Genomic DNA, 25,946 nt, shown 5'->3' on the forward strand with positions numbered 1-25,946 from the left:
TCCACCTGAAGCAACAGCAAAGAGCGCCCGCCGACAGCAAAGCCGCAGTGCAGAAGTGAAATGGGACACCGGCCCCATTCGCTCCCACGGTTTCGTTTCATGTCTCCTTCTGTATTTGCACCCAAGCTGAGCGCCAAAGCACCTCGCTGCCGCGGCGGGAGGGTGTCTGGGTGCTGGCACCCCAAGGGAGCCGTCAGCACGGCTCTACCGTGGGTGCCTAAACACAGTGCAGCAAAGCCCTGAGAAAGCCCTCCTGCTGCAGACAAGGCCCAGCTCCTGTCAGCCCTTTGCTTTGCTTTGTTTCAGCCCAAAACAGAACAGGGCTCTGCTCTAAGCAACGGCTGGAGGGAGCCGAGCATCCATCTGGTCTCAGCTTTGCTCAGGCTTTCATAACGCTGCGCAGCCATAATAGTCCCGTTTTTTGGAAGCTGGCTGCTGCTGCTGTGTGGATGGGGCATGCTCTGGGCAGCCTTGGATGGATGGCTGCTCGCGAGAGGGAGAAACGCCCCCAGCTCAGCGGCGGGGGCCGGGGAAGCTGGGCCATCATATGCTCAAATGCAAACATGTATTTGTGGGATTGGACCCTGCTTCATTTAACTTTGGGATAGTGATTAAGTCACGACTGCCTCAGCCAAAGACGGCTGGTCTGCGACCTGCAGCTTTGGTTTTTTTCAGCTCTATTGCATGTGAGGGCAACACGTTTGACAACGCAGACTAATAAGGGTTGAAGATGCCTTTAATGGCAACGAGTTAAAACTGAAGGGCGGGATGCTTCGTAGTGTGTTAAGGGGAGAGGGGTCGTGTGAGCGGCAGCATGTTTAACTGTTTGCATCGGCAGAAGCTGCCGGAGGAGATTATACAGTAGCAACAGCTGCCCCTGAAATTATTTGTGCACGTTTGGCTCCAAGCATCCCTGCACAGCTGGCGGGAGGTCACCGCGGCAGCCGATAAGGACTCGCCAAATGCCAAAAGGAAGACAGGACAAGGTCAGAGGCTTTTCTGGTAGCGAGGGAGAGCGTGTTTAGCAAACGCTGCTATCTCCCGAGTTAGGGCGAGAGATTTCATCAACAAGTCACGCGGAGGAGGAGGTCCAAGCGCTGCGAGAGGGCAGGGGAAATCTGCTTTACAGCTGTTGGCTCCGCTGGGAGAAGCATGGGAATTGTCCGCTTCCTTCCCAAACTGGAGTTATCTTTTGGGTCCCCCCCAAGGAGCTGATCCGAGCTGGATGCCGAGAAACTGTTGAACTTTTCCTGCTGCCTCTGAGCATGGGGTTGTCATCGGGGCCAGAGACGGGAGCCTGGTGCTGCCGGCGAAACGCGGGGCCGCCTGTCCCGCTGCCTCCATGGGCGCCTGAACAGCTATCTTGTCAGGAGCGAAAAACAAACTTTGCTGTCCTGGAGATGAGGATAGAAATAAGCATTTTGGTGTGTGTCAGACCAGCTGGGGTCTCATTTTCCTTTTGCGAATTGTAACCGTTCCCAAGCTGGGGAAATGCTTAAAAAAACACAAAAGTGAAACCGCAAAAAACACTAGAGCGGGGAAACCCTGCTCAGGCATGGATTTTACTGAACTCAATGAGGGGAGAAGCAGGGACGGGGAAAAGCAATATGTGAAAAGCCAAAACTAATTAAGAGTATTTTGTGACAAATTTGAAAAAAGGCAAAAATCCCTTCAAACCTCGGAAACACATGGCGCCTCGTGGGGCCTTTCTTCCTGTGAGCTTGTCCTTCCTGCTTCTGATGCGCTTTCATCTGTAGAGACATTACAGACTCTTTGTGATGGAAATCAAGGGCAATTTTTCCTTTAGAAGTCCCTACCTATTTGTCCCTCCCTGCTTATTTATATTATAGGCTTTAATTTTAAGTCGCACGCAAAGGTAGGGGTTTCCTCGAGTCTGAGGGCTGCCTGTGCTCCCTAAGCCCCACACACAAGGCTTGGCCAACCCATCTTGGTCTGGAAATGACCTGTGCGGGCCTGTTGCTCATTCATGAATCAGAGCTTTTCAGACCTCCGAAATTTCAAGTGACCTAAGATAGCACGGGCTGAAGGGAGGGATTGTGCCACCGAGGCTGGCTACGTGCCCCAGCCCCGAGGAGCAGTGTCTGTGGTTTGGGGAAGGATTTATTTGCTCTTCGTCTTCGTGAGAGATCTGTGAAAGGCAGAGAGGCCATACAGAGATACTGACTCATTTTTTGATCTGGAGGAGTGTTCTCCGCAGATAAAAATAAGTTTCAAAATCATCAGGCAACAGATGCCACATTGCAGGCAGAAGCAGAAGGGACAGACGTCTTCTGCTTGGTGCGGTGACAGGTAGTAGTTTAACCTCCGTCCCTGTAAAGGTGCTAGCCGCGTGCAGGACGGGAACGGCTGCTTAGGAACGGAAAGGAAAAGGCGGCTTTGAAAGCCCACCTGGCCTTGCCCTGCGACGTGGGTCTTGCAGGGAGGGATTAGAGAATACGAGATGAGCCAAGGGCAGTGAGCAAAGGGGGCGAGGAGGCCACGGCGCCTCGCGGGAGCGAAACCCGGCAGCTCCGCCGGCCGTGCCGGGGATTGGGGGATGCAGCCTGGCACAACTCGCCGTACCCCCGTTTCTGACCAAGTCCACTGCTGGACCTGATGAGTGAGTAAGGGATGTTTTGAACCGATAAACACTCTGCAGCAAATTTCCCTTCTGAGGTGGTGATGAGCAAGCCGGGAGATTCGGGTGAGCTGCAAAGGGCCTTTTGCACAGGATTTAGGGCTTAACTCCAGGTGGGAGGTGCTTCTCCAGGCTTGCACGAAAGTTTCTCCTGCCTCCACCCCCAGCATGGAGATAAAGTTTCCACAGACTAAGCAGTGTAATCTCCAAAACAAGACAGCTACTGCTCCCAACATCGCTTGTAGTTCATTATCACAGTGAGATATCACATATTATGAAAACTAAAAATGGCTATTAACTATTAACTGTTTCACTGCTAATCCTTTTAGATACAGAGTATGCCAGTGACTTTGTTAACGGAATAAACGCACACCTTTACTATTTGTTTATCCTGCAAAGCTCAGCTCCTTCCTCCTCCTCCCAAGGCTCAACCTGTCCCATGCCTGCCTGGGGACACTTCCAGGCTTGAACCTTGTATCTGCGATAACGCAATTCTGTGCTACCCATAGGAAAACATCTGCCACATCAAAACCAGGAAATGTGCGGACAGCATAAAAGGAAAGGAATTTAATATGAAAATAGATCTTCACAAGGAACTGCCACAAAAGCTGTATAATTCATTTTTATAATAAATTAATTAAAAGTCTCCTTCTGAAAGCTAAATAGAGCTGCCACAAAATTTCTAGCTTGATCAAGGATGACATCAAAGACCACAGTAGCTTTGCTGCAGAGTATGGTTCATTTTGCAGTAGATCACGCAGCATCAGGGCAGAGTTAGAAAAATCCAGGTCTGAAAACACTTGCGAATTCATACTCATAAATGTTTTCTTTTTTTGAAGGCTGGATAGTTGCTGGTCTTTTCTATGCTTCAGAGACAAAGAGAAAAAAATGAAGACATAATAGTCTTCAGATGGACTTTTATGAGTCCAAAGGCCAAAAGTAATGTCTGGCACAGATTATCTGACTGGAGTAAAGGGGAAATGATTTCCCTCCAAGGCAGGGAATTCAATCTACTATTTCCTTAAAGCTGTGGGTCGACTGGGGAGAGCGAGAGCCTGCTTTGCCACGTGCTGCCACCGGAGGTTTGGCGGGTTTATCTCCAATCTTGGCAGGACAGATGGGCTGTCGCTGGTGGTGCTTTTCCTTCCCGTGAAGAAGACCGGAAAGTTTCTCCCACAAAGGATTTTTCCAAGGTTTTGCGTGGTCATTTCTCCCTCGGGCTGCAATGCCGCCGTCCTGGCTATGTCCCACCATGGTGTCTCTCTCTAGAGGAGCCAGTTTCCCAAGGTGAAGCAGAGTCCTGCAAAGGGGATGGAAACCAACCCTCAGTTCAGACAAGGTGACGGCGACGCTGGTGGGCTAAAGAAGGCTCTGAAGGGTAGGATGCCTTGCCCTGTGGCTAAGAAAATCCATCCCCCCTAGAGAAAGGTGTTTCTGGATCCAGATTGCTCCTAAAGTCCCCGGGGCATTCACTGTTTTTTCTTTAATTACGCCCTCCCACAGCCACCCTTGCTGTTCTGACCTTTCACTCCCAGGGGACTTACGGGGGTGTACCGGTGCCTTGGCGTGACACCCCGGATTTGAGGCTGATGGGAAAATCTGTGTAAAACAAGTAACGAAATACCTACGGTGGTAACAGCGTGTGCGTGTGATTACTTGTTTAGCTACATTGGCTGTAGCTTTTCGCTGCTAACTCAGCAGACTGCAAGGAGCAGACAGTATTGTCTTTTCAGTTAGTTCTGGCTGCGGTTCAGGATGTTAATAATAATTTAGAGAGCTATATAAGGCTTGGATCCTGGCTATCGGAGATCACCTCTCTCTCGATGCGCCGCTACAGGAGGTGAGATTGGGGAAGGTGATCTTGCTGTCAGGTCCCTAATTTAGCAATAAGCGGCAAGCATTTGCAATGGAGACCCGCACTAAATAGATTATTTATGAAGATACTGCTTGGGGTCCAGGATGGGAGCATTTGTTTGTAGGAAAGTCTGTGAACATCTTGATTATTATTGTTTTAACATATGTTTATGCATCAGAGTCAACGCTACGGGGATGCTTTCTTTTTAAACAAACAAAAAATCCCCTAAAAACAAAGCACTGGGTGATGTTGTTATCCTCTCTTCCCAGCATTTGACAGCATTGAGAGAACACCCTGGGCAGGCTGATGGGCAGCCAAGTAAAATTTATGACTTATTTTCAACTGATTTGTTGACATCATGAAAAGCCCTGTCAAAAAGAGCAGTTCTCAGAGTCCTAACAACAATAACGGCTGTATGGCATCAGCGCTGAAACGCTCTTGGATGACAGTGAACCTATCCCGAGAAATCTTTTTTAAAAATGCCTGAAAATTGTGATTTTTGAAAAGGAATAGGGCTAAAGTTATTGTCTGGTAGGTTGTTTTGGTTTTCTTAATGCATTGTTGATTTAATTTTCCACTTATTAGAATATTCGCTTGGAAGCATGAAAGTAAGATTTTCCATATGCCGGGTAATTAAAAAAAATTAAATGTGTTGCTTAAAGGAGACACTGCTAACAAGGACATGTCTAATTACGTTCATGTACGATCTTGAATTTGCAAGTGATACCAATATGTTTGCACGTGCATCGGCATGACAGCAGGAAATATCAGAGATGTACATCGGCCTGATTTCCTGCTTCAGCATCTCACATAAGCATGGAAGCAGCGTAAAGGGCAGCCCTAGCAAACTGGATGCGGCCATGTCATTTGAAGCTCCCTCGCCCCGGGGCAAGACAGATGTGCCCTGGTGTGGACATACTGCACATCAGCCTGATAGCTCAGGGAGCTTGCAACTGCTGTAGCCTGGTGCCTGTGTCTCTGCCCTCCTCGTCCCTGCCTGCTTGCAAGCACCGCGGATGACAGCTGCAAAAGAGTAAGGTCTTTTCCCCTCTCCCTGTTTTTTACAGTCTTTTCTTGATTAAGTTTAAAACCCAAGCTCTTCCTGGCAGAAATATAGTGCTTCAGCAGTGCATCTTCAGCATCTTAAAATCTCAGTAAGTTTTAGGTTTTCTCTGCTTTCTCTCTCCTATCCTTGTTTTGACCAACACTGAAGATGTACAATGCCACAGCTCCGTAAGCTTTCATTACCCTACGTATTTTTCTGTGGGTCTCATTTGGCATTGCTGTGTATTAATTAGGCTAGTGAAATGCTAGCATACAGTTAAAACAGATAAAACAATACCAAAGAAAGAATTATAAATATGCCCTTGTCCAAGCAAATAACAATAAGCGAGTCTGAGAACGATGGTTTAGATCTCTGGTTTCCTCCCACCACCGTGGGAAAGGGAAGCTGCCTCTGTCCTTAGACCGCAGCGATTACTTCCTACATCTGTGCGGCGACAGGGGGGTCGGCACATCCTGGGCCGGGAGAACCGGGGCTTCCACAGCTCCGTGGCTCCGGCGCCAAGCACGGTGCAGGGACCTCCGTGCCCGCACTGCGTGGGGAGGCACCTGGCCCTGGGGGCAATGTCTTCTGAAAATTCAGGGTTGGGTACTGAAGGGGGAAAAAGCCTTGCAAACTGCTGGGAATGTCCAGAGGATTAGATCAAGACCCTTATCCAGGTGTGAGCTCAAGCTAAGGAGACCTACAGCCGCGGTGAGGACTTTTGGAGGCCCACGTGGCCTTCACAGGGGTGTTTTCTGGATCAGGGCCTGCATTTGTCTGAAACTGTGAGGAAATGATTCTATTAAAAATGGTGCAAGTCTTGTTTCTTCTTTATAGAGAAACAAAACACAACAAAACCCCAATTCGTTCTCTGGAAAGCCAAAGAAAGATAAGTGAGTATTTTGAGGCATAAAACTATTTTATGTGATTCCTTGTGAAGAATAATTCCCAATATTAATTAATGCCCCAAAATTAGAGCTATTAAAACCAGAGGGAATTTTGTCTTTACTTCAGGATGAGCTGGTTTTGATATATGTCATAAACAATTACTGTAATTTTCTTTTAACCATCTAAACAGTAAAAGTGCTGTGTAACCGGCATAGTTAAGTTTTTGTTTTCTGCGAACAGAATAGATCTAGCCTCTTCATTGGTAGGTGCAGCTGGCAGAAAGCATATTGCAGAGTTAGGTGTCTTCACTAAACTAGAAAAAAACCGCTGGATTTTGGCCCCACAAAAAATATTCGGTGTCGGTTTTCTTTCCTCTCTTGGAGGTGAATCTATGGTTTGTTTGTTTTCTAAAGGTTACTTCTTGACAGTTTGCATTTCCCAAATAAGAGGAAGGATGTTGTGGTTGACGTGTGGTTATAACTCTGGAAAAGGGCAATACAAATTACAATCTGGGATTCTGTATTTTATTGTCTCTCACCAATATCTACATTACATCTGCACAGATTACAAGTAAAAATAGGGTAACAAACTTTTGAAAATTGCTTGTAGCTGTCAGCCACACAAACTCAGCCTGACCTGGGGAATGTCACTTTGTTGTCGCTGGCCTATGCATCACAACAGTAACAGTCCTGTAAGGCTTTATTTAATTATTCTGATGACAAAGCAGGAACCAGACCAGGTCTATTTCACGGGTAAGGGCTCAAGAAGCGGAACGAGGAGTTACACAGGCATTTTTTATTGTCATAATAATCGCATCTGACTGGCAACAACACCCTTTTCTGCAGCAATATTCAGCATGTTAAAGCGTGGAACAGGGTTTCGTAACCGGCATCCCCTGTTCCTCCACCCCGAGCCCGGAGCAGGCGCAGAGGCGCCCCGGGAAGGAGGCCGGGCGCTGCCCGCCGGCGCAGGGGGCACACGGAGGGGGGGCACACGGAGGGGCCCCGCGGGGCGCAGGCCGCCGCTTAGGGACCTTTCCGCACCCTGCACCCGGCGACACCCGCCCGAGGGCGCCCAGCGAGGCCGGCGCGCCCCGCGCCCCCCCCAGCCGCTGGTCTTCATTCTCCCTGCCGCCGCGTGTAGGGCGGCGCAGGTCAGAGCGCACGAGCAGCGCAGCGCGCGGCTCTCCTGGGGCTTCCACAGGGCAAAACCTCCCGACTCAAGCAGCGGACGACGGCGCTCAACAACATGGAGGCGCGGGAGAGGCGCCAACGGCCTCCCCGCGCGCGCGGGGCGCCGCCCCGCCTTCCGTCCGCGGGGCCCTTCTCTACCTGCCCGGAGGCCCACCTCTATGGTCGGGGAGGGCTGGCGGGGCGGGGCGGGGCCCGGGCGGCGCGCGGCGCGGCCGTTGGGGAGGGGGGCGTGGCCGGCGCGCGGAGGGGGCGCGGCGCGGCGCGGCGCCCCCGGGCCGGGCGCCGAGACTGGCAGTTGGAGCGACTCCCCTTTGTGTCTGGTGCGGGAGCCGTTGGGGCGCGGCGGGGGCGCGAGCCGCGGCGGGGGCAGCGCGGCGCAGCGGGGCGGCGGCGGCGGCTCTCTGCCCGCAGCCGGCGGCGGGGCCGGGAAGGAGGCGGCGCGGCGCGGGGCTGCCCCTCGCCGGCGGTGGGGGAAGGCGGTAGCAGCGCGGCGGGGCTGAGCCGCTCCCCGCCCGCCGGCGAGCGGCGACCTGCGGGAGGAGGACGGAGCCGCGCTGTGGCGGCTCGCGGAGGGAGGGGGCGCGCCTCGCCCGGCCTCCGCTCGCGGGGCGCCCGGGAGCCGCTCGCCGCTGGCGCCGCCGCCGTCGGGGCGGCCCGGCCGCGGGGGCGGGGGCGGGGGCAGGGGCAGGGGCAGGGGCGCGCGGCCGAGCCCGCGGATGGGCCGCGGTGCCGCCGCGGGCCTCGCCGTGAGCGCGGCCGCGTCGCGCCTGGCCGCGCGGGGGCTCAGCGCGTCTCTCCCTCCGCAGGCGCGCGGCGGAGCGAGGCAGGAAGAGCGAGACCTTTAACGGGGCGGGATGCTGCTGCGCCGCCGGGCTGCGGGGCGTGCTGGCGGCGCCCTGCGCCCAGCCTGAGGCGGCCGCTCGAACTGACAGTCGGCGGCGCTTCCTCGCGTCTGGATATGTTTCCCCCTAAACCCGGGGGCTTCTTCGATGTCGTGAAGCTGCGTGGGAAGTAAGCTCGGTCCCCGGAGCGGATCGCGAGGCTCGCCCCTTCCCCGGGAGCGGGGAGATGCGTCTGGGCCCGGAGGCAGAAACGGGCTGTTCTGCGGTTTCCAAGAAGAAGCGTTGCCGCTTCCCGAGACATGAAGGCAGCCTGGTGTAATGGAGTAAGAGCCGAGGCGGCCCCTCTCCTCCGCCGTTTGCCCTTCCAGACTGGATTGTAAACCAGGAGAGTTCAGCAAGGCTGTCTGAGAGAGAGAAAAAAAAGAGGAAATTCCTCTCGTCGTTTTTATTTTTTTTTATTTTTCCTCCTCCTGCCTCGTCCCTTGGCTTCGCCAGGTATGACTGCCTCACTGCAGCACCTTTTGCTGGTGCTCCTGCTCTCCAGTGCCACCCTGCTGCTCAGCACTGCGGCTGGTAAGTAGCCGGGGGGGCACCGAAGTGGCCGTTTTGGCACAGGGAAGGGGGTGGGGTCCGCCGGCATTTGCCCCCGGCCGGCTCCCCCGGCAAGCGGCGTGCCCGTGTTCCCACCGCCGAGCCCGGGGAGGTTCCTCCGCCCCGATGCGTTGGCCGCCCTCGAAAATAAAATCTGCTTCATTGTGTAAATGAGCTCGGCCGGCAGTCGAGATGTGTGTTTTGTCTAGACCCGCTTCCCTTGCCCAATAACTTGCTTCAATTTTGGAGAAAACATAATCTTTTTGTTTTGCATACCTCGCCCTCTGTAAGGTAAAGCAGGAATTTTTAATATGTATTTTAATCGGCGACGGAGCTGTGCCTGTTTTGCTGTGGGATCTTTTGGGCACAGCCATTTTTAATTTTATCAGTATCAATGCTTTTAGGGGCCTTAAACATGTGCTGCAGTTTTATGACAGACTTATTAAAATGCATATTTCTTTTCTTGGGGGAGAGGTCTGAAACAAAAAGTGTAGCTATTTCTCCTGCCATTTGTGATTTATAGAATAGTGACGAAAAATGGTGTTGAGGAACCCTGAAAGATCTTCAAGTCAGTATTCCGTTTTTAACAGTAACTTAGAAGTATATATTCTAAGAGCATCCTTATTCTTATTTTGGGGGCACTTAGGTCTATTTTTAATGTTGCTTGGAAGCTCAGTGTTAGATGTGTAGGATATTTGACCATGATATTGGAAGAGAGCTCAGTATTGCTCTGGCATCCTTTGGTTTTCTGTCATGGTGACCGATGAGCATGTAGGAGCTTTCTGAGTGTTACCCAGCTTTGTTAGGTGCCAAGATTGATTCTTCTCAGTGTATGCGTTTTCAGCGGCTTTGGAAGTATCTTAGGACTTTGGTGTCTTTTTACTAATGAGGAGCCAATTTTGAATGCTGGCTCTTTCCAGCATTATTTTTGTAATCTGATGTGTCTAGTTCATAGGTAAATCCTGGTGAGAAAATTGCAATATCTTGCTAAGATGACCTAGTAAGATGATGGTAGTTTCCATACTACATTCTAATGAGTTACCTTAATTGAATTATTGTCAGTGTTGAAAATATTCGGGGTCATTATTTCGAAAATCCTGTGAATTAGATGTGTTTAGGCAATTTCTTTATTGCTCTGATAGTCCCCCATTTCCTCACTTGTGCTCTTTTAAGAAGTATCTTTGGGGAAGATATTAAAATGAAATAACTGACTTTGCCTATATCAGCCTGACCTTTGACTGTTGATATTTTAGACTGATGTCTGCTCTGCCTGTGATAATTTAAGAAGGTGGGGGTTTTTTTGTTTTTTTTTTGTTTTTTTGTTTTTGTTTTTTTTTTTGAAAAAGGGACTTTTGAAGGTCAAAAGTCTTTGTATTAAAGCATGGATGAGTCAAGAATGCCAAGTATCTAACCTTTTCTCTTAAATATAGTTTTTTAAAAAGTGTAGGGTTTTTTTCCATTTGCAAATACTGCAGTGACCTGGTAATTTCTTTGCTCTGATGAGGGAGAAGGGTTGCTGAAGGAGGGAGTGCTGATTTGAACCAGGCCAAGGGCTGGGCAGGTGCAGTACGAGCCCATTTAGACAGTTTTGCCAATTCACCTCAATCCTGACCTGTCAGCAGCATTCCTATTATTTCGCTTCTGGTTTTGTTCTGTAAAAAGAGTATTAATGATGCTCGCTTGTTCTGTTGTCTTGTGAATAGGAACCGATTTTCCCATCGTGATTTATTTCTTAATTGTGAAATTGTAACAATCCATGCTATAAAGCCTCGGTCATAATCCTCTGTAAGAGTAATTACATGAATGATTTGAGCTTTAGTTAAAGTTACTAACGGTTGACTGTAAGTTTACACTGCATTTCAGAAAAAAATGGCTCTATGTGGGAAAGCTACACTAATGTGTAATTCTGCCCTTTTATGTTCATGAAGGAGCCAACACTATTTCTTCTCTTCCCCACCCCTCCCCCCAAAGCACGAACTGTATACTCACATCAGGCTGGAAAAGCTGGCTTTGTAGCTTTGAAAACCTTGGTTAACTGCTGCTTCTGATTAGTGAATAGATACTGTGTCTGAGCAGTATATAAAAGTGAGTGTTGATAAATGCAAAATCATGACAGCAGAGGGAAAGTACTTTCATACCAGGTTGGTAAATTACTGTCTCGGGAAGAATATCGAGACATCCTTGGGGTACCTCACCAAAGTCCTGCACTGAAAATACGGTCAGGAAAGAAAGGATGCTAAGGTGCATGAAGAAAAAAGAAAATCCTATGGTGAGGCTGTTGATGACTGTTTCACTCATAGTCTGGAACATGAATGAAGGAGGTGGTTCTGCCTTCACCTTGGCAGTGAAAGATATTATAAAGAACTAACTTTAGATTCAGAAATCTTTTTCCCTAATTATTAGGGGAAAAGTAATACTGGCTTCCTCCATGAAATCTAGATCTTAATAGGTATCCGATAGCTCCATAGTTAAGTCATATGTTGTTCCTTGTAAAGGGAAGTGCTACAGTGAGGGCATTTTACCTAGATTAGTCTCAGATAAAAGATTAAGAGCTTTTTAAAAGTTACGTTGGAAAAACTGGTTTGTGCCGCTCTGCTCTTTATTTCTCAGAAGACTTCAAATTCCTCTTTTCTAAACCTTTTGTTTAGAAATATGAGGCATATTTATACTCCCCTATGTGTTGGAGGGCTTGGATGCATTAATCATGAGGACCATTACTGGAAAGATGGTTGGTGAATGTTTGAACTGTTCCCCAATATCATTAAAGAATTTTGTTTGGGTGTTTGTACAGGCTTAATATGAATGAAAGTAATCTTTCTTCTGATGTAATCATGTTTCATTTGCTTGGCTTCTGTGATACACAGTGCTAAACCACTTTTCTTTCTTTATAGACATCCAGGGTAGGCAGCATTCCTTTGTCTAGTCTGTAAATTATTTGGGGAAAACATAAAGTGAAAATTAAGACAGAATATCCTTTTATCTTTGCGTGTCTTTCAATAAGTCTGTACCTGTGTGGTTCAACAGGGCTGCAAAATTTTCAGAATGAATGCAATTATATAAAGATTGAAGGATTTATTAGAAATGATCATTGTAATTGTTAATTACAATGAGTGAATTGAAGCATCTTTATGCTGTTTTGTTTTGCCAGTTAAAGTTTCTGTAGCGTCTCAGTGTAGTTCATTTGAAGTATGAATTGTGTGCCATAAGAAAGGCCTTCTATGGCTATTCAACTCACTTTTTCTACTGGTGTTTCGAATTAATAACTGAGATACCTAAATATTGCAGGTATCTCTGTATATCTTGCATATTAAACAGTGTTCTTAAAACTAGCTCCATGCCAATTTCTGCTTCTCTGCTGGAGATATACTCATTGCTAATGGCTTATTCAGCTGTAGTCTGAAAATTTTATTTTTCTGTTTGACATGGGAGCTTTTTCAGAAACATCAGCCTGGCCGATGGAAACGGGCAGTTTGCTTGGGAGGCACACCTGGAGCGCCTGACGGGTGACTACCCAGACAAGCCCTGCCTGTGCTCCAGCCCCGGGCTTCATTAACTCTCTAGCCGCGTGAAGGAAGCGGCATAGCTGGGAAAGCACAGCGTTCTGCACAGAGCCAGTCATCCTGCGGAGCAGAGCCTTCCCTCTGTAAGGGAAATGAGCCTGTGTGGACTCTGTGGTATATCAGTATAGCTGCTAACAGCTTCCAAGCAAACTTCAGTATTTCTGTGTTTCTCTGTGTGGTGTGGGCATATCCTGTGAGGAAATGGAAGCTGCAGTAGTCAGATTGCTGAGGAGCCTGAATTTCAAGCCCTGAGCCATTACATAGATGCATCACTTCTAGGATGGATTGTTTTACCCTCAAAAGAGCCATGAGTAAAGGGTTGGCCAAATCGTCTGCATATCCTCCTCTGAGGAAGGAGGGCAAACCTTACTTCACCCTGGACAAAGAGAGAAGGGAAGCATAATGCTGTTTCTTCCCCCAGAGTTATTCTTATGGTGAACTTTGTACAAGTGGTGGCTTTAATCACACCTCTCTAGCATATATTACCAGCCCTTCTAAAAAATCATTTATTTCTCTAATGTTTCTGTAGGCAGTGTTGACTTTTACTTGAAGATGAAGCGTTGCTGTCCCACCCACCTTTTTACATTTCATTAAGTATGTCTCAGCAACCTATATAGCTAGTGTCATTGTTTCCTTGGCAGGTGCTACCTTCCTCTGCCTCGCTCACAAGAGGGAAGAGGAGATTAATAGGTCAGGGCCTTCTGAAATGTTTTATTCCTAGCAGTAGAATATACGGTTTACTGTTGCTGGAGCTATTTTGTGTTTGGATTCAAAGTATGGCCGTGAACACATGCTGTCATCTTTCGAGCAGAATCTAACTTCACTAGTCAGTGCCGTGTGAGAGTGGTGGTGTAAAGCTCCATCCAGGTTGAAATGTTATGCCCTGAATAAAACGAGTGTGAGGATGCTGTATGCTGGGTAGGGCAGGAATCTCTGTGTAGCCTGCATGCGATTTTAAGTAATAATTTTATTACATTGGTCAATTTAGGGGAGCTACTCACTGCTTCAGTTTGAATTTAAATATAAGTGAATAATAGGAAAAAAGTGTTCTCCAAAACAAAAAATGTGTTTGAGTACTGAAATCTGGTTTGTTTGTTTGTTTTTCCTTTGAAGTACGAATTCACAGAAGTGTAAGGCTGGAAGTGACTTCTCTTCTATTTCTCTCCTGCTTTAGATACTTAAGTATAGTCAACAACGTTTCTCTAACCTCCTCTTTACAATCTTTAGCAAGGAAGAATTTCGCAGCCTTTCTAGGTAGCCTGTCCTCTTACAGTGTTACCGTGTTTGTCATAACGCAGCAGTAGTAACTTTTTTTCCTTTATTGTAATGCAAGGTTGTTTAAGATAATCCTTAATGAAGATGTGGTAATCCATCTGAATGTACAGCATGGTGTATACACATAGACAATTGCTGTGGATCAGCAGAGTCTTGATAAGCTGTTAGTACGTCAAAGCACAGTGTCTCAAAATTTGTTACAGCAATGCTTCACTGGAAGCTTGAGTTGTCTATAAAAATTTTAAAAATGTAAATTTTGCAATCTTTTTGGAGGAAGTATTTTTAAAAGCTGTTTTTGAAAACTTGTGCTGATCCTAAAATTCCTAAAATGCTGGTTTCTGAGGCTTCCAGCGTGACTCAAGGAGTCTGTTAAGTGCAAAGATGGGAGCCAGGATGAGCAGCAGCAGTGGAATCTGATAGGAGAGATCAGGCTCTATGTGGGAACAGGAGGAGGAAAGGCTGGCAGGGCAGGAGAGATTTGAAAGGATGAAGAATTAAATCTGTTTTGCAATAGGATGAGAACCAAGGTTTATTAGACATCTAGACAGAGAAGATGACTTACATCTGTCAAACTTGTTTGGCAAATGAATGTCTGCAGTTGTGTGCTGCAGCAAAGATTTGTGCTGGGGGAGAGGAAGAAAGTGTAGTTGTACGTAACAGTGTTGAAGACCTCTGCTCTCTGTTGTGAGAATTAAGGAGAGATCTGGTCATTTAGATAATGGCTTTCCCCTCCTCAGCAGTCTTACAACTTTGGAAACTGCAAGGTTTGTGGGTGGTAATGGTAATTTATCCCAAGTAGTTGGGGTGGGAGAGTGTTAGTTTTGTTGATTGCCTTGTTTTTCTATCAAAACACATTTTGTGTTTTGAACTATAAAGATGTCTAGCATTCTGTGTATCAGTACTTCATATTTTCTCTTTTGTCTCTTATTTCTGTGTGAGAGAGGGAGGGAAAGATAGGAAATACAGATACAGAAAACTCCTTTTTATGTCGTTGCCATCTGTGAACCTGCCCGTTTCCATCAGTAACTTCTGAACCTGCTTGCCAGTTTCAACCATATGTGGAAGATGTCTCAAAGAGATTAATTTGCTACTGCTTCCATGAAAACTAGTAACTGAATAGGGGAGAGAAATCCGAGGTAGAGCTTTCTTAACGGGAGAGTCAGGCAGCACTCGGCCCACATAATTGTATTTGCTTTTAGCTGTGTGCCCGGTCAGTGCAGGGACGCTGGCAGCTGCTTGGTGCATACATGGTTCTGGACTAAGCACAGTACATTTTGTCTCCTGTTCACTTGAAATGTCATAGGAGATGGGGCAGAGGGAACCTGGGATCCCTTTTGTGGGAGGGGTGGGAGTTGGGTAAATAATGTGGGAGAAGGGGCACATTTGTAGGAGATTTAGACTTTATTAGTCTGCTTATGGAACAATTTGTGTGAGTGACACTATGCATTAAGCAAGTGTTTGTACTAAACTTCCAAAACAATGTCCAAATCACTGTATGGAATGACTCTCGTCCATTTGCCACTCCAAGGTGTGTATGAGCGACTTGCAGTTGTTTTTTATGGTAAGCATTAACTTTTGCACTTTCAGAACTGGTTTTAATAGACTGTCCTGCTTATACACTTGGCTTTAGTTCAGATATCCCATGCATTAAGCCTTATTAAGATCTTTTTTAAATGTTACTGTAACTGATATTTTTCTTATGGTTCCTTTGAATGTCTTTGTTAGGTATTACACTTGCTTGAAGCTGTGAAGTGAAAATAGATTTATTATTTGTGTTAAAGAGAGGTGGTAGAAAGGCACTTAAGGTGACATTCTGGATTGGAGTAAATGGCAGACAATGACAAATCTAGTGATATAGTGAATCTTTGAGCTGCAGTACTGTTACAGGTAAGGTGGTTAAGTAATGCTAGCAACACTGCACAGCAGCTATTACAGTTAGCCAAAAGCTGATTCTACATTTACTCCTCTTGTTGTGCTATGTGTACTTTTTCTATTTTGAATTGTAAACAGGATGAGTGTAAGAAAATAGGGGTAAGAGTTTTTTTGGAGTGAGATGACTGAAAGTATAGTCATAAGTCATAGACACTAACTGAACTCCTTAACTTAAACATTAGGGAATGCAGCACTTAATATTGACGTATTGGCCACTGGCAGTGTCATCTCCCAAGCTCATCACTGTTGGCATGAACTGAATTTGCCTCTGCATAAGTAACAAAGGTCAGGTTCACATGGTGTGAGAAGCCTTAACGTAACTCAGCGACAATAATGACTGACTAAATGTTCTCTGTTGCTCTTGCCTTTGCCTTATCAGATATATTGAGTTTGACTTGGCTCCTGTTAAAAATAAAATGTTCTATTTCTGCAACCAAAGCAGCATAGACCCAGATACTTGGAAAACCCCCCCAGCTCATCTATGTCAGAGAAACTTCATTAGGTTTTCCAAGAATTTAAGCTAATCCACAGTCCTTTGCTATTCTGGAATTTGTTAGACGTGACAAACGTATATGTCAGGAAAAAATAATTAGTCATTTTATTGTTCATCCTATTTCCTACATTAATGATTGTATTAAATAACTGTGATCGGACAGTGGAAAGTTTAATTGTCTACTGCTACAATTTCACTTGTTCTAATGAATTTTGCTTTTGTTAGAGATGGGTTGGTTCGGTTGTAGATAGTTTGTTGCTAAGTTGACTTGAAAACTAATCCTTCTGGTGATAGCCTTCAGAGAGAAATATCTGAAACTGATTTAGACCTTCTACAGAAAAAGTAAAAATGATCTAACTGTTTGTTTTTTGATAGGACGTGTACATTTTTTTTGTCCTTGGAAGGGCTCTGCTAATTGAAAATGCCAATTCTGGATGATGAAGTTTTTTAGATACCTACAAAAAATTGTATTTAGGCATACTTTCTTGTAGCACTTCTTTAGTTAAACTGTGGAATCTCCACATGTATGCAGAGTAGACACTTAGGTCAAGAACAGTCTTTTGGTATTAAAATATTTTAGTTGCAATCAGAGAAAAAGGAACCCTTCAATGAAGCCTGTCTAGATACTGTCACAATGTCTGTCTGTTATGTTTGCATGTTTAAAGCTTTTATTTCTAGCTGTAATCACTCAGGCCGGGGAACTGTAGCTGGAGCAGCTGCCATGATGCAAATAGACATACACGCCTTGAGCCTGCCAGCTGCAACAGGAGACAAACCTTGTGTCACACTACACATGCTCCTGTCTCACAGGACTCGGTTGTGGTATTTTAGTAGGACTTTACTAAGATGAGGAAAAACTCGTTCCAGCGTTCTGCGCTATTCTTACTGTGCTTAATGGGCTGGTGTGAAAGAATCCATGAATCTAAATGAGTGAAAGAGATGTGAGAGCAGTTTAAGTCTCCCTAAATTAGGGTAAATTATTTCTGACACCCACTGCAGCAGTATTTGCATCTATATTGAACGTTTACAAAGATATCCAAATCCCAGATTTCTACTATATATTGCATATATGCAATGAAGACAGCTTATAATACATGTATGGATATCCTTATGTACTTGGTATGTTACCAACATTCAAGCATACCAGTCTGCTTCACTGCTGAAAAAAAAAATTTTAATATTAGCAAATTAGATGTTTGCCTCGTGTTCCTAATTTCCAAAAAATCCTTATAAATAGCTTGCTTTGTGACCAGTTAATTTTGCATTTGCTGATTAAAACCCAATTTTACCAGGACATGTTAAATGATTTCTCTCTTAGTTATGCTAAGTCAAAAGCAGCCTAATTAAGTTTTAGTTAAATTTAGATTATAGTAATTAATGCTATTGCAGCTGAACACAATTATTTGGCCATACTTGTTTAACATTGTTTTAGCTAATCATTTAAAATCTCATAGTAAATATTTTTTCATGCATTTTTCAATACAAAGTTAGAAATATTTGATGTGGTAGATAGGAAGACTTTTTCTGCTTTTATTGTTTCCAGTCAGAAAAGTTTTATCACTAATGAAGCTGTCAGCAAATTTAGCTCCCCTTATTTTAAGAAGCAGTGGAGGAGAATGCTTGTGTGCAATACAAATACGCTTCTAATTACTATTTTACTGGTCTGTTTGCAGACTATATAGTACTACCTAAAATTGAACATGTGGCCTTTGGGCACAAGAATATGCAGTCCAGAGATGACACAATATAGTAAATGAATTTCAAAAAAGGGTGGGGGGAAAATAAGGAAGAATAAGGATACAATAATAATACAATGTAGTAACTCAGGAACATCTTCATGGTTTCGCTTTAAGAATGCAAGAATATTTTCTTCTCCTTCCCCTTCTGCGTGCAGAAAGGAAAGTAGTGAGGTCCCAAGATATTTGAATGAAAAAGGTGCCACCATGTATGGGACTGATGAGCATATTCTGAGCAGGAGTCACTTTACTGAGGAAAGCTTAGAGGCGTTTAAGAGGGAATAGAGTAAAAGGGATGTTGAATTTGGTCCTGCTGAGGAATGGAAGAGTTTAAAGTGGAGAGCAACTATTCAGAGACGATGTACTTTGAAGCAGTCATCAAAACAAGGTCCTTCATCATGAAGCAGGTGAAAATCTGCAAAAGGAGGCTGATCAAAGCGATGTGATGGACAAAACCTTGATTTTCCTAACTGTTTTTGGAAGTATGGGAGGAGGGTTGGTAACAAAAGAGCTGTGCTGAGAACATAAGGCATCCAGAGGAACAAAGAATGGACTTTTAACGTGATGTAAACAGAACAGTGAACAGAGTTGGTGATCCAGTCCTGGAGAGGGGAAGATGGGAAAAGTCAAAAAGCCCCACAATTAACAAAGATTCCCATGAAAAATTGGGAGACCCCTGAAGAATGTGGACTGTGTTGCACACAGTGTAATGTCTGTTACACTCTTTCTCCTTCTGTATGTCTTCTTATAGAAAGAAGCTTGCTTTAGCAGAGTGAGAGAGCATCTGGAACAGCCACTAAATCCAGAATATGCCCCCCAAAATTGTGTCTGAAATGGACTGTGTGTAGCTGGTATCCATAAAATAGGAGGAACAGGTTCTGGCTGAACTGTCTGCAGTTTAAAGAAATTGATGAAAATATAATTTTTTACGTAACTATTTTAAACATTTTCATATAGCAAATAATAATAAACTATACTGAGGAATTTATAGTACAAAGAACTTGAACAATCCACAGTTGTACTAATTAGAATAAGAATTTGCATAGAATTGCAATTCTTTTTATGCTTGCATTTGGTTAGGAATAAAAGAGCACCTATGTTTTAATGTTGCTTTTGTACTATTAAGAAGAGAGAGGGCTCATCTTTGGCAGTTTTCATGCCTTTGTAGTGTTGATACTCGTTTGTTTTTTCTTCTCTGGCAACTTAAATCCTTAAAATGTAGTTAAATTTGTAGTTTTCATTTTCAGAGGCCAAATATATCTAATTTTTAGGTTTGCCAAATACTCAAACATATCATTATATATCAATTCTAGTCTTCCTGATATAGTCATGCATATACTGCACAGTAAAAGCCAAACAAAACACTTCAACTGGAAGCACCGCTAAAGGTTGTTGAAGTTAATCAAGATAACACTAAATCATGGTGTAGGATAAGAAATAATTGAACTTTTTGCTCTGTCATCTGGTTTATCTGCTGGGTCTGATTACTGAGGGGAAAATGCAAATTTATGTGAAAGTTTTATATTTACATGAAAATTTAAATCACTGTGCTCTAATGATGCTAGGTAAAATCCTCTCAGCATTACTTTTTTGACATTTTTTTTGTGTTCATGCTCTTAAGCTTAAAACCAGAATCCTTTAGGACAGTACAATTCAATATGATTACTTTGTTTTCAGAGGATTATTTTACAAGATGCTGGTATAATTCTACCAGCTTTTTTACTGTTCCTATGTTCTGTATACTTTATATATTATATATATTTAATATATATAAATATATATTTACATATTTATACTCTATATACTTTATATATATAAATATATGCCCCTAATATATATTAACTTATACAAAGTTACAGTTAGTGCTGTGAAATTGATACACATATTGGAGGTCACAGATTTTTTACTGAATTTATTAGAAAATACTGAGAAGTAAACCTGTTGGCAGTATTCTTGCTTCCCTAGATAAAACTAGACACAAGTCCTGATTGATTGTTTAACAGTATTGTTACAGGACAGAGTTGAGGCTATTTGTGTCTTAATTCTTTTCCTAAATGTCTGTCTGTCTCTCTGTCTGTCTCTACACACACACACACACACACACACACACACACACACACACACACACACACACACACACACACACACTTACTTTAATCCTTCCCCACACTCTTTAATCCTTCCCCAAGTTTTACTGTTCCTTCTAGGGTAGTTCAAATAAGCGTGTAATGAATTTACCTTTATGTTACTGATGTGCTTTCACATGTAATTCCCACTAATATATTTTAAAATGATCAGGGCATGCCACATACATAAAGTTATCACTTTGAGCTGAAATATGTTATATAAATAACAAAGGAGGATGACTTATGGAATGGAATCTGATATTAAATGCTGTTGCGGTAATTACTTAAAGCAGGTTGTTTCAGCGCTTAATTAATAACACAGGGACTTGCTTCAGTTCTGTTGAGGTATGGGAATGAGGTGGAAAGGTAACTGCACCATCGAGTTTCAGCCTAGGCAGGCATGAGAGCATCATTCATCCTGTACCAAACAAGGAAAAATACTAACCTTTTTAAAAGCGACGTCGCAGTTGAAGAATGTGCTGGGGTGGGCTCGCAGAGGGGCAAGTTAAGATTTCAGTGGGATCACAAGCAAGACTATTCCTATAGGTAAAGGTCTTGACTTGAAAGAATGCTGTTTGGATTGGAGAATATTGGTTTCTTGTCATTTCTTAGGGGTGGTGGGTTTTGAAAGAAATGGTTTAATGAGGTGCTGTAGAATTAAATATACCTGACAGGAAGAAAAGGCTGATACCAAGCTGAGGTGGGAGGAAATTTGCAATATGCTGTTATAGCAAAAAGTATTATGGAAAAGTATTAGGGACTCATTTCCTTCCTTTAATTGAAGATGATTAGTGAGGGGATATGTCAACCTGTAAGGCACATAAACGTTACAAGGCAAAGTATAATGTAGCACAGAGCTGCGCCCAGTTCAATTAGTTCTGCTGGGTTTGTTAGACTGACTTCTCTTTAAACACTACAAGAATTATTTGGGGGACTGATGAGGAGAAAAAGTAGGGGAATGATGGGGAAAAATGGGGGAGCTCTTCAGGGAAGTGTGGGAAGGTACTTTCAAGTTTATTGGTTATAGGAGGACAAACAGTAAGTAGGAGATGCCCCTGATAGCGTAGGATGAGGAAGCACAAATGGTGAGATTCACCTTGAGAGCTTGAGGATAAATGTGAAGAATTCGTGAACAAAGAGATGTAAAGAATGGGATCGGCTAAGATGGAAACCGAAGAGTTTGCCAACTGCTTTGCATTAACTGCCTATATGCGTGCTCCTAACCTGCAGTAAGTGTAGAGTAGTTCATGGAAAGAAGTTGTGAGCGTGCACATGTGAAGTTGCTGCAGAATATTTGATGCACTGTGAATTGTCACCATAATTTCATATTTTATCTTATCTGGTTTCATGGACATCATCCTTTCTCTGCTGGTCAATTGTGCTTGAGCAGAGATGGAGATGATAATCCCTCTGCAGCCTAAGATCTATGTAGTGCAGCGCTTTAAAGGGAAGTGGTAAATTCTGTATTTTGCAGAGGACAAGCATAATTCTACAGTTTGCTTTCACTAACAAAACCAGAATTAGCTAAGAACAATGCATTAAAAAGAAAAAGTCAATCAGGTAAAAATAAAAAATGTCATTATTACAATTATGTCTAACTGCAATTCAGCCTCTTTGTGCATAAGTATTGTGATGAAGCTTTTAACTGCATGCTTATATATTCCTTTTTCCTGCAGGATCTCTACCTCATTCGCTGGAAAATGGATTCATTTCAGGTTCTTGCGTAGAAATATGCTCTTGTAGTTGCACATCTTCCTGCTTATCTCTTCTTCTTAGCTGTTATCGCCTACACTTCTTAGGTTCTTCATGTGTGCTTCTTTCTTGTTATTCTCTCTTCTCCATTTTCACTTGTTCCCCTTATTTCATTTATCATGAAAATACATTTTTATTTAATCTTGAACATTACTATTTTATGCATTTCTTTGGTTTAATGAAAAGAAACTAATAGTATCATGTTACTAAAAAGCAATTTTTGATAAGTGCTCAGATCAACTGAAATGCGTAAAGGAAGTGCAAAAGACTGAAGTTTATTCTTCCCTAAAAGAATGTTTAGCTTTCTTGACTCATTTGGTATGTTTTCTAAAAGAGGGACTTTTTTTTTTTCTTTTTTTGTTTTACAGAACACAGATTGTGAGAATCTTAACTGGCTGATGACAGATCCCACATGAATTTATCATTTGTTCCAAGGGGAAATGCAGTGGGGTAATTTGCTGAGAAGAAGGTAGATTAGGGGCGGTATAGGACGGTCATTACCTACCTAAACTTGGCTCTGTATATCCTGTGTGAGATGGCTTGTATAACTAAACTTTTTAAACATGCGTGAGCTTGAGTAAGTCCTTAAGAAAACTATCACAGATATATATTTAAATAATGATTTCAGTAGAATCTTATGAACCCTCTGGTTAGGTTTTTGAGGGCTAGGTTTGTATTGCCAGTTAGGATAAAATTACATGAAAGGGCAACTCCAATCCTTGGAGAACCTACAGATTCCATGGCATTGATTCCTTAACAATTTTTCCATATAGTGCATTTTATCAAAGGGTCTTGAGGACTTTTGAAAGGCAAGATGACAGTATTTTTTCCACTATAAATGTAAGAAAACTGAATTTCTTTTTAATATTGTCAACTAGTGAATGTACTGGAGGTAACAGTTCAAAAAGAACAACACGCTGTTTTGGAGATCCGTATCTTGTCGTTAGTGCAATAGGAGATTCAAATGACAGTGGATACCTTGCCTTTGTAGTTCTGCTAGAATTATTTTGGATTCCCATCTTTGTGTTCATGTTTGTATTATGCAAGACTGATGAGATCAGGTTTTGGATGTTAGCTTAGAACTGTGGGAGCCTTTGCCTGCTCTGCCCTTCCTATCCTTCCGGTTTTTATTCACCAGATGTATACAAATATGAATACAAAGACCCTCCTCATTTCTAATGCCTCCATTTGAGGGCAAAGAGAGAGTTCCTAAGAGATCCTCTGTTCTGTCCCATCCCTGGCATTTATCCTGTTCTGTTAAGAAGTGCAGATGATGTGTTTTAGCTTATGATGATAGACCTCTCATAGCTTTAAAATAAACAGAATTAAACTAGAATTAGAGTTAACTACATATTTCGTAATGATACTTCAAGAGAGCTCTTAACCTCCTCTTTCATGAGCCATCAAATATTTCTTTTGGTCATCCAAAGCTGACAAATCATACAGTGCCATCTGTCCCTACAGATTCCTATACTTGTGTTAAATTGTCTCAAGTGCAAATGATAACACCGAGTAGCAGTGCTTAAGTACCGTAATAAAATTATGTTTACGTGAGAGCTACATGCCATTTGCATTTACTGATGCAGCACCAGCAGCTTAAATGTGAACCAGTGGGCAAGTCGGGATACAGCATTCAACTTTAGGTTTGAATGTATCCATTCCTATTGCACAGGGGAACCTAATTCAGGATTGCAGTTCCCATGTGCAATAGGAATGGATATATTCAAACCTAAAGTTGAATGCTGCCCTTCATCAGGGCAGACATCCGTTTTGAGCCAATACTCAGATTTTGCTCTGAACCTGTCACAGTAATGAAGACAGCACATTATTGCAAACTTCAAACCCAGAAATTTTGTAAGAGTGGCTGAGGGAAAAGGAAACAGTAGTTACTGCTGCTGCATAAGATGAAGAAAGGAAATGGGAGCCTCCCTGAAGTGCATCCACTAAGCAAAATAGTTAAAAATAACTACTTTTCCCCTCTAAGCAATTGTCTAAGTTGCTACAGTGTTGTTGTTTTTTTGGGAGTTGGAGAGAAGCCTACTCCCCTAGATTATCTGTTCTGATATATCAGTCGTGTTTTGAGAATTTGTGCTCTATACATAACTGATTGCTGCAATATTGATGTTTAAAACAACAACAAAAAAACATTGAGGCCTAACAGATTGTAATGAGGGAAAGCATCTACATAGACAAAGGATGGAAGGAGGATCACAGGGAGATGAAGTACCTCGCTATTTGTTTCTTAGCATGCCAGCAGCAAACAGGAACACATCTCTGGCTTCTTGCCCATTGTGTCATCCATGTCACCATTTTGGGTTTCTCTCATTATGATCCCAAACTGATGTTTTTTTGAGATATCCCATAATTGAAAGCTGGTTGTGAAAGCACTACACTTGTTAAAGCTACATTTATGAGAAAACTTGTGAAAATTGGTGATTTATTGTAAAAAAAAAAACTATTAGAGATGCCATTTTTAACTGAGATTCTGTTTTCAGAAGTTCTGTAAATGCTTTTCTTAATTTCTTAGAGCTGTTGAATACTCAATTTCAATTTTATACAAATAATTCAAAAACAGAAGACACTTTCATTTGAAATAGCTTTTGGAGTGTTTTACCTTGCAAGAATTACACACTGTTGTACTGGTCTTTGATTTCTGCTTGGTCAAATTGAAGTTTTCATAATCATTCCTGACCTCTCAATTTCTTCTACTTGCTACCCCAAGCAGTCCACAGATCTCAGATAGCTGTTGTTTTATATAATCCACTTGTCCTCCTTGTCTGTTTGAATGAGCTGTTCTTGTGAAGTTTAATAAGTAGCTGAACAAGTGCCCTTTTTTTTTTTTTTTTTTTTTTTTTTTTGGTAGTGTGCACAATTACCCAGCTGTGTGAGTATACTTAATTATTCAACAAAAATGTGGTGCTTATTTGGTAGGCACATGGTAGATGTTCCTCACTGTAGATGCAAGTGAATTTCTAATATCAAGCTGTATCTATTTCTAACTTAGCAAATCCAAGTGTCAGCATACTCTGACATGCTTTCATTGCATTTCTTAAAAGCAGCGATTAGCTGCAAAATTCTCCTTGTAACCTTCTACTTTGTCTTCAATACTATCATTGCTTTTTATTGCAAATAAAAACAATAAAGTGTACAGACATAAATACATTCATAAAATTTCATTACCCTCACATCCTTTTTTTATCTTCTGTATTTCCTTTCTCTCTTTTCACTTTTTTCTCTTCTGTCAAATGTTCTACAAATGCCTGTTCTGCTTGTGTAGGAGAGTGAAGAGGTAATCTGAATCATAGCTTTATCCAGTTACGTTGCTAGAATGTTTTGATGTCTAATACTAGTATATATAAAATTACTGAGCCCTGCCTTTACTCTAGACTTTAAGGAACTCCTAGGCACAAAGGATATTTAAGCAAATTCTAGGAGAATTTTCTGTTAACCTTCTCTGAAGCTATTCATTTTTCACATCCCAAGTAATGAATTATTTAATGTGTGGGACAGCAGACTACCAAATATATGTTTCAGAACTCACTCCTAAATACTGGTGTTGCAAATATTATTTAGTGAAGAAAAAAGTGCAAATTGGAGGATCTTCCAGAGTTTTTGCTGCTTCTGTTTTTTTGTTCTACTTTGTTTTCTCTCTGCTTTTCCCTGCATACTGTCATTGCTGTTCTGCTTTGTGGTTGTTCATTGCCCAAGGCAAAGCCAGGAGGCAGTATCTTAATTAAGGGTAGCAGTTAACCGACAATGAATGGTGAGCTCGTCATGTTTTTGCTTTTGACACAGTATTGGCATGTACTAGGTATTTCTTTACTTCATATTCTTGGATTTGCCACACTGGGATAAAGGATAGTACATAATACTGTGTCTCTGTAATAGAGAAAATATTAAATATTGATCTGATCTGATAATTAGTCACTTTCTTCTGGTGACTGTTAACCTGAGATTATCTGAGAATCAGTAAAATTCTATTATACGGGCTTACACACTGTAAACTTCGCCAGTGTGGTT

At 43.0% G+C, this 25,946-nt stretch overlaps 1 protein-coding gene across 1 annotated transcript in view; it reads left to right on the top strand.

The window, feature by feature from the left end:
• The first annotated feature begins 7,823 nt into the window (after window positions 1-7,823).
• Window positions 7,824-25,946, top strand: part of BMPR2 (bone morphogenetic protein receptor type 2) — a 116,063-nt gene continuing 97,940 nt past the window's right edge. The window contains exons 1-2 of the mRNA XM_064515208.1: window positions 7,824-7,939; window positions 8,426-9,034. Coding sequence (XP_064371278.1) covers window positions 8,959-9,034 — 76 coding nt within the window. The 5' untranslated portion in view covers window positions 7,824-7,939; window positions 8,426-8,958. The remainder of the gene's footprint in view (window positions 7,940-8,425; window positions 9,035-25,946) is intronic.

Source organism: Dromaius novaehollandiae, chromosome 7 (genome assembly GCF_036370855.1).
Source record: "Dromaius novaehollandiae isolate bDroNov1 chromosome 7, bDroNov1.hap1, whole genome shotgun sequence".
Taxonomy (NCBI): Eukaryota; Metazoa; Chordata; class Aves; order Casuariiformes; family Dromaiidae; genus Dromaius; species Dromaius novaehollandiae.